This window comes from Labrus bergylta, chromosome 17 (genome assembly GCF_963930695.1).
Source record: "Labrus bergylta chromosome 17, fLabBer1.1, whole genome shotgun sequence".
Classification (NCBI taxonomy): domain Eukaryota; kingdom Metazoa; phylum Chordata; class Actinopteri; order Labriformes; family Labridae; genus Labrus; species Labrus bergylta.
In genome coordinates, this window is record NC_089211.1 from 20,270,499 (window position 1) to 20,278,394 (window position 7,896).

The window sequence follows — 7,896 nt, forward strand, 5'->3', positions numbered from 1 at the left end:
AAATGAAAGACATGGCAGCAGATTCTATAGGATGTCGATGCTTTAGCTCGGCTGCTTGAACAACTGAGTCCCAGATATGACTCATAGATGGCTCTATTTTAATCCAAAAATGTTGTGCTTTGTAAATTGTACTGTGTCTCTCTTTTTTTATTTCCGTCTGTAACTTTGTGTTTTTGCTGCTGCCTGTCTTGGCCAGGTCTCCTCTTGAAAAGGAGATGGGACCAACCTGGTTAAATAAAGGTTAAATTAAAAAAAAAAAAAAAAAAAAAGATGCTAATCCAATACACGTGAATAGATTATTTAAGAAACGCAGCACTAACTTCAAATGTAAGCCTTTATACTGTGAAGTGATTTAAAAAAAAAAAAAAAGTCTACTTCCCTAGACTCTAGAGTGGCGTGTCAGCGCTCCAACTGTGTTCACGAATTCGCCTGACAGTCAATCAGCAGCGGCAACAAAGCGGCCCAGTATCGGTGACGTTGCCAAGACGCGAGAGTGCGCAAATCAGCGTCGGCCAGCGTGCCGCGGGGAACCAATCGGCGCGTTCCAACGAGCAGCCGCTCAGCCAATCGCGGGCCTCCACGATTGGGGAAGAAGTGACGGCTTATATATGGAAGAGAGCGCAGTTCATTCAACATCACTTCACAGACGGGGAAAAAAACACGTAAGAGACAGAACAAGACGGACACGCTTTGGCGTTGAGAGGCTGGTCCTATCCGAGACGACGTGAAGGCCGTTAATTAATTGACGACATTGTTATTCAGGTACGTGGAAACATTTCTTTGAATACGATAATGTGACGACGTTGTATTTTTTCACGTTGTGAAACAATTTTCATTCTGACCAAGCTAGCTGAGGTAGTGACGATAGTGATATATTTCACCAAACTTACTCATAGCTTTTCTTTTTTTTAATGCATATAGTTAAACAATGTGATAATAATGACAAAGTAGCTGGCCCTTGTGATTAGATATGTTGCCTTGCATGTCTGCTAAGCACGCCAACGTGGTTAAGCTAGGTACCGGCGGATGGGGAGGGGGGAAGGGGGGGGGGAAGTAGCCAGGGGTGTTAACAGTGAAAAAGAGGCGGTGTTGCTCCACCCAGTTGACCCCATGTTCTTTTTAAGACTTTGACATTTTGTGATTTCTTTGGCTAAAAAAAAAAACCACGCTTCTCTCACACAATGACTCCAAATCCCAGAAAATGACACTCCATCATTGTTTGACACTAGCTTTGTGAAATGGTAGACAGCTAAGGTAAAGCCACATTGTTCTAATGATTTGTTTCTTTCTGTAGATTTTTTTTTTTTCACATACTGGAGTATAAACAAGCCAAGATGAAGCTGCTGTGGGTTGTAATGTTGGTGGCCGGCACCGTGTTCGCCGACGACGACGACAAGAAGGACAGCGTGGGGACTGTGGTTGGAATCGACCTCGGGACCACCTACTCATGGTAAATAGAGACAAAGTGACAGCTGTCTTGATTGTTTTACACGCAACCTTTAAATGTGGATAACACTAATCATTTCTTAATTGTTTTTTTTTTTCCTTTTTAGTGTCGGAGTGTTCAAGAATGGGCGTGTGGAGATCATCGCCAATGACCAGGGTAACCGCATCACTCCATCGTACGTGGCCTTCACCAGCGAGGGTGAGCGTCTGATTGGCGACGCTGCCAAGAACCAGCTGACGTCTAACCCTGAGAACACCGTCTTCGATGCCAAGAGGTTGATTGGGCGCACTTGGGGAGACTCGACTGTGCAGCAGGACATCAAGTACCTGCCGTTCAAAGTAAGTTTCCGCACTTCTTGACGTTACTGTTAAGAGTCTTAAGGTCCTTTTTTTTGGTATCGTTTGAGCTTCATTCTCTGTTTGTAACATTGATTCATGTTCCTTTTTAGGTAACTGAGAAGAAGAGCAAGCCCCATATTCAGGTAGACATTGGTGGTGGCACGATGAAGACATTTGCTCCTGAGGAGATCTCTGCCATGGTGCTGACTAAAATGAAGGAGACTGCTGAGGCTTATTTGGGCAAGAAGGTACAAACACATGAAAAAAATACATTTAAAATATGTACCTCATCAAAATGATGTTCAATCAAAGCTAATGAGTTTATCCTTTGTCAGGTTACACATGCTGTGGTCACTGTCCCTGCCTATTTCAATGACGCCCAGCGTCAGGCCACTAAGGATGCTGGAACCATCGCTGGTCTGATTGTCATGAGAATCATCAATGAGCCGTAAGTTTTGAATGAAAATGATGTTTGTTGTTGTGTTTGTAAAATATTTCCCTTCATTTTTGTATTAATGTATCTTCCTTTTTTTTTTTTTTAGAACTGCTGCCGCCATTGCTTACGGTCTTGACAAGAGAGATGGCGAGAAGAACATTCTCGTTTTCGATCTTGGCGGTGGCACCTTCGACGTCTCCCTGCTGACCATCGACAACGGTGTGTTTGAGGTGGTGGCAACCAATGGTGACACTCATCTTGGAGGTGAGGACTTCGACCAGCGCGTCATGGAGCACTTCATCAAGCTGTACAAGAAGAAGACCGGCAAAGATGTGCGCAAAGACAACAGGGCAGTGCAGAAGCTGCGTCGTGAGGTCGAGAAGGCAAAGAGGGCGCTGTCCGCTCAGCACCAGGCCCGCATTGAGATCGAGTCCTTCTTTGAGGGAGAGGACTTCTCTGAGACCCTGACCCGTGCCAAGTTTGAAGAGCTCAACATGGTAAATAATTGAACCAACATTTTGGTTATAGAAAAACTGTAACTCTAGTATAATGTTACCCTCTTGTTTATGAAACATGATTTACTAACAGTTGAACCTTTTTTCTTTTTCCAGGACCTGTTCCGTTCCACCATGAAGCCTGTGCAGAAAGTACTGGAAGACTCTGACCTGAAGAAGCCTGACATTGATGAGATTGTCTTGGTTGGAGGCTCCACCCGTATCCCCAAAATCCAGCAGCTGGTGAAGGAGTTCTTCAGTGGCAAAGAGCCCTCCAGAGGCATCAACCCTGATGAGGCCGTGGCATACGGAGCTGCTGTGCAGGCTGGAGTGCTTTCTGGAGAGGAGGACACTGGTAGGTTATCATCGTCTCGCATCATTTAATTCTAATTCGCTGAACTAGCTTTTATATTGTGTACTAATAATGTTCCTATCTTACAGGAGATGTTGTTCTTCTGGACGTGTGCCCCCTGACTCTTGGTATTGAGACTGTTGGAGGAGTGATGACTAAACTGATCCCCAGGAACACTGTGGTGCCTACAAAGAAATCCCAGATCTTCTCTACAGCTTCTGATAACCAGCCCACTGTCACCATTAAGGTTTATGAAGGTAAGAATTGTGCATACCCAACATGAAGAAAAAAAAGTTTAAAAATAGCTGTTGGGTTTTTTTGGTATGCAGAAAAAAAAAATGGAATTTTGCAAAAGTTTATTCATTGATTCTGTCTCTAGGTGAGCGTCCTCTCACAAAAGACAACCATCTGCTGGGCACATTCGACCTGACTGGCATCCCTCCCGCCCCTCGTGGTGTGCCACAGATTGAGGTCACCTTCGAGATCGATGTCAACGGTATCCTGCGTGTCACAGCCGAGGACAAAGGTACAGGCAACAAGAACAAGATCACCATCACAAACGACCAGAACCGCCTGACGCCAGAGGACATCGAGCGCATGGTGAACGATGCAGAGCGCTTCGCCGATGACGACAAGAAGCTGAAGGAGAGGATCGACGCCCGCAATGAGCTGGAGAGCTACGCTTACTCTCTGAAGAACCAGATCGGAGACAAGGAAAAGCTCGGCGGCAAGCTGTCGGATGAGGACAAAGAAATCATTGAGAAGGCAGTAGAGGAGAAGATTGAGTGGATGGAGTCACACCAGGAGGCTGAGCTGGAAGACTTCCAGGCTAAGAAGAAGGAGCTTGAGGAAGTGGTACAACCAATTATCAGCAAGCTTTACGGCAGTGCAGGAGGACCACCACCAGAGGGCGCAGAAGCCGAGCAAGACGAGAAGGATGAGTTGTAGGCAAGTTTGCCATCAACTGTTTTGTCGCCCCTTGCCTCTCTGTTAGTGGCACTTAGATGTACATAATGAACTGATGAGACTCAAATTGTGAGAGGAACGGTTGGGAAGGGGTGGCCATAACAAGCAACCCTACTAAATCCTCTGAAAGACTTTAAAAAAAAAACAAGTTTCAGTGTGTGAGAGGTGTTCTCTTCGCTGGAAGGCGGAGATATTCGTCAGCCTGGATATGAGGCTTGCTGCTGCTGTTCTCAGGCAGTCCTGTTGGGGTGATGTTGTGGGGAGGGACTTAGTGGGTGGGTTGGGGCAGGTGTTAGTGGGTCATTTGAGTTGGAAGTCTGTGGGATCAAGGGCTCATTATGTCCACAGTCAAGGCTAAAAGTTATTTATTGAATCTGGTCGTTGTACTTCTGGAAAGACATTGAAATAAATGTTTGATAAAAAATCCAAATCTGGTGTCTGTCATTTGCATTCATTTCATAGTGTACCTGGTCACAATCAATATTTCAGCCTTTTGTAGCACTAAGATGAATTCTTAAGAGCTCCAAACTTGGAAACCCACCATTTCAGTATTCATAGAATTAAAAAATGTATCTTGGGTTTGTTGATTTAATCAAGACAGAAGAGTTCTTAAAAACAATTTATTTAAACTTTAGTGAGTATTACATCATCATGAAACCACAGTCACAACACAGTCATTATGAAGGACACCCTGGGTATCCATCCCTCCAAATACAAAGGCCAAATGTATTGTCTCTGAGGCTGTTGGGCAGTCGGCCTGCTCCTTATCTCCATTCCCCTCAGCATGCACCGTCCAGGGCAATAAACACATGGAGTGGTCCAGGCGGTTGGGGGGCATATCCCCTTCAAACTTCATAAGGACCCATCTGCTTTTGTCTGCAAACATAATGGATAACATTGGAGGTTTAAACTTCTCAACCACAGTTTTAAATGTAATACAACTTTCTGCGTATGATGTGATAAGGTACAAATATTCAATGACAAGATTAATGAAAATTCTATTACCAGTGTTGAATCTATACATGGAGTTGGTCGCTCCTTCTGCTGTCATTCCCCCAAAGATATAGATGTTCTTTCCCAAAGCCACAGCTGAGTGGGCTGCTACTCCTGGTGGGATATCTCCTTTGACTTGCACCTTCTCCCACTTCATGATCTCTTTGAACAGTAGACACTTTGTTTTATTTTTTTAATCAAACAAACATGATATTCCCAAGTTTTGAGGCTCTTTATTTTCATCTTGTATTATCATTTAGAGGCTGGGGGGAAATTAAGATAAAAGTGATCCCATATGCAGGTATTGCTGTCTACGTCATGAAACAGACTGAAATGAAAACGGATGTCCTTATATGACCTACAAAAGCAAACAACTCTGATTGTTTCTATACTTTGTCTTTTGAACGCCTGTAACTATTGCAGCGGGGTAGGTGTACCAGGTGATTTACAGCTCGCTGCAAAGAAATTTCCATGGAAAATATTCACAATCAGTGATACGTTTGACTGTTTGAAGAAAGTAGCATGAGATTTTTTGTTAAAAACAATTTTTATACATGTACAGGAAAAAATCAGCAGTGAAATAAGATGTACTGTTTTGTCCACAGAGAGCGCCAAAATTGACATAAACCGAAATTACTAACAGGATCTTTCACAAACAAATAAAAAAAAAGAAAAATTGAGAATTGAAATAGAAACCAAACATCAAGTTAAATGGAAAGACGCTGTATGTCCAGCATTATTATAAACAAAAATTACATTAATAGAGTTATTTATATACCTGAAAGATTACAAACTTGTCTGAAGGAGGGCAGAGAGACTTTAGTTTTTCACTACATCAGATAATTCCAAAGTAACATACACAGTATATTAGCACCTCTTCTTCATGTGAATTGGAATTAGTCAGGGAAACCATCTGAAAATAAGAGAGTACTGGATTCATTTGAATTGGGATTTACCTGTTAGCTGTACATTCTGGATACAATTGCGGTTGCCGCTCTGCTGTGCCCCTCCAAACACCCACAGGCTCTGAGGACAGCTTTCTGGGACAAAGCAGCAGTGTTCATACCGCGAGTCCAAACCCTCCCACTCTGGGATGTCCCACTCATGATTATCTGGGGGAGTCAGAGAGAGGAAAAATACCCCAAAAAATGTCTAACAATATAGAAGACATGGGAACACAGATGACACTTCAAAGTAAACAACAATGATAAACACCTTTTAGCAATATGGTTTTTCACAATCAAAGTCAGTCAAAATTTTTGAAATTGCTTGTAACTGCAGACATAATATCTCTGCACAGTCTCTTTCAATTACCAAGATCAGTGGTTCTCAAACTATGGTATGGGCTCCCTGTGGTGGTACGCAAAGAAATCTCCACAATATAAAAAACAAACCCGATCAGCATAAAACCACAATTTTTGTATCTTGTATCTATTGGGTTGTATTTATATCAAATGTGTTTTCCCCTCTAAATTAATCTAGTTTTTGCAACAAACAACTTTAATCTGCTCAATTTATGCTCACGCACACACATAAACAACAACAGGAGTACGCCTCGCGTTTTGAAAAGTTCCACTCGATATTCCGTTATAGTTCAGTACTGAAACAACAGCAAACAGCTGTAGGCCTACATTCACAGATATTCTGTGAATGTAGGCCTACAGTAACAGATATATGAACAGATATATTATATTCTGTGAATGTAGGCCTACATTAACAGATATATTAACAGATATATTATATTCTGTGAATGTAGGCCTACAGTAACAGATATATTAACAGATATATTATATTATGTGAATGTAGGCCTACAGTAACAGATATATTAACAGATATATTATATTCTGTGAATGTAGGCCTACATTAACAGATATATTAACAGATATATTATATTTTGTGAATGTAGGCCTACAGTAATAGATTAATGTATGTATTTCCAAACAGGTTGTTGGTCTAAAGTTGTCATTTTTATTTTTCTGCACTTTTGTGTGTGCAAGTTCTAGCGCTAACCATTAGTAGGCCTACAGTGTGCCTGCCAGTAGACAATAATAAATAATATTCTTTTTTTATGAATTAATTTGCCTCTTGCATTAAAAATACGTGTTGAAATCGGCCTACAGTGTATTTCAACGTCTAACTAAGCATTACTAGTCTTAAATAGGAAGATTAAATATGGAAGATTGAATGTAAATGTGCAAAAACAGAGTCGTAAATGGTTGTAAATTAAATATGAAAGATTAAATGTAAATGTGCAAAAACAGAGTTGTAAATGGACAGTATTGACATAAGTTAAAGTGCATGAGTGTAGACATATTATAAGCAGAAACTATTCAATATAACCGCGAGTAGACAGACAAATGAAGTGAACATGAGTGCAGGGATAATTTGTAAATTGAACAAAATTGAACAACCTTAATACAAACGTGTACAAATGTAAACATTGTAGCCTGTTTTCAATTTGCGGAGTTAATATGACATTAATGATAACAACTTTGGCATCCATATGTGCACTTTTGTCTCTTATCAAGTTCACTCACATTTAATTAGCATATAACCTCTATTAGCCTAACCTATAGTCTGTAACCTATAGCCTGTAACCTCAGGTGCAATAAGAGATAATAAGTGCAATAAGAAAACTTATTTATATTTTCATTTCATTGTACAGTGTTCCCCTTGTTATTTTATTTTGTATTATATCTTTGCTTTAATACAGTGTATAACTTCTGTAGTTTATTTTAAATCACTTAGCTGTTACTACAACTTTTTTACTTTTACATTTTTTATACTTTTCTACTCTTTTTTTTCTTCTTACAATGCTAATCTATCTTATATATAATTTTAACTTTTTTTTTGCAGAAGCTGACTCGGAG

The 7,896-nt window shown here is 40.8% G+C and overlaps 1 protein-coding gene across 1 annotated transcript; it reads left to right on the forward strand.

Moving 5' to 3' along the window:
- The first annotated feature begins 611 nt into the window (after positions 1–611).
- Positions 612–4,463, forward strand: LOC109975544 (endoplasmic reticulum chaperone BiP). The gene is made up of 9 exons (XM_020625902.3): positions 612–762; positions 1,295–1,450; positions 1,554–1,785; positions 1,896–2,033; positions 2,121–2,233; positions 2,328–2,718; positions 2,833–3,070; positions 3,157–3,324; positions 3,447–4,463. Exons 2-9 carry the CDS (start codon positions 1,335–1,337, stop codon positions 4,013–4,015), a joined length of 1,965 nt encoding a protein of 654 aa, XP_020481558.1. The 5' UTR covers positions 612–762; positions 1,295–1,334; the 3' UTR covers positions 4,016–4,463.
- Positions 4,464–7,896: the final 3,433 nt, after the last annotated feature.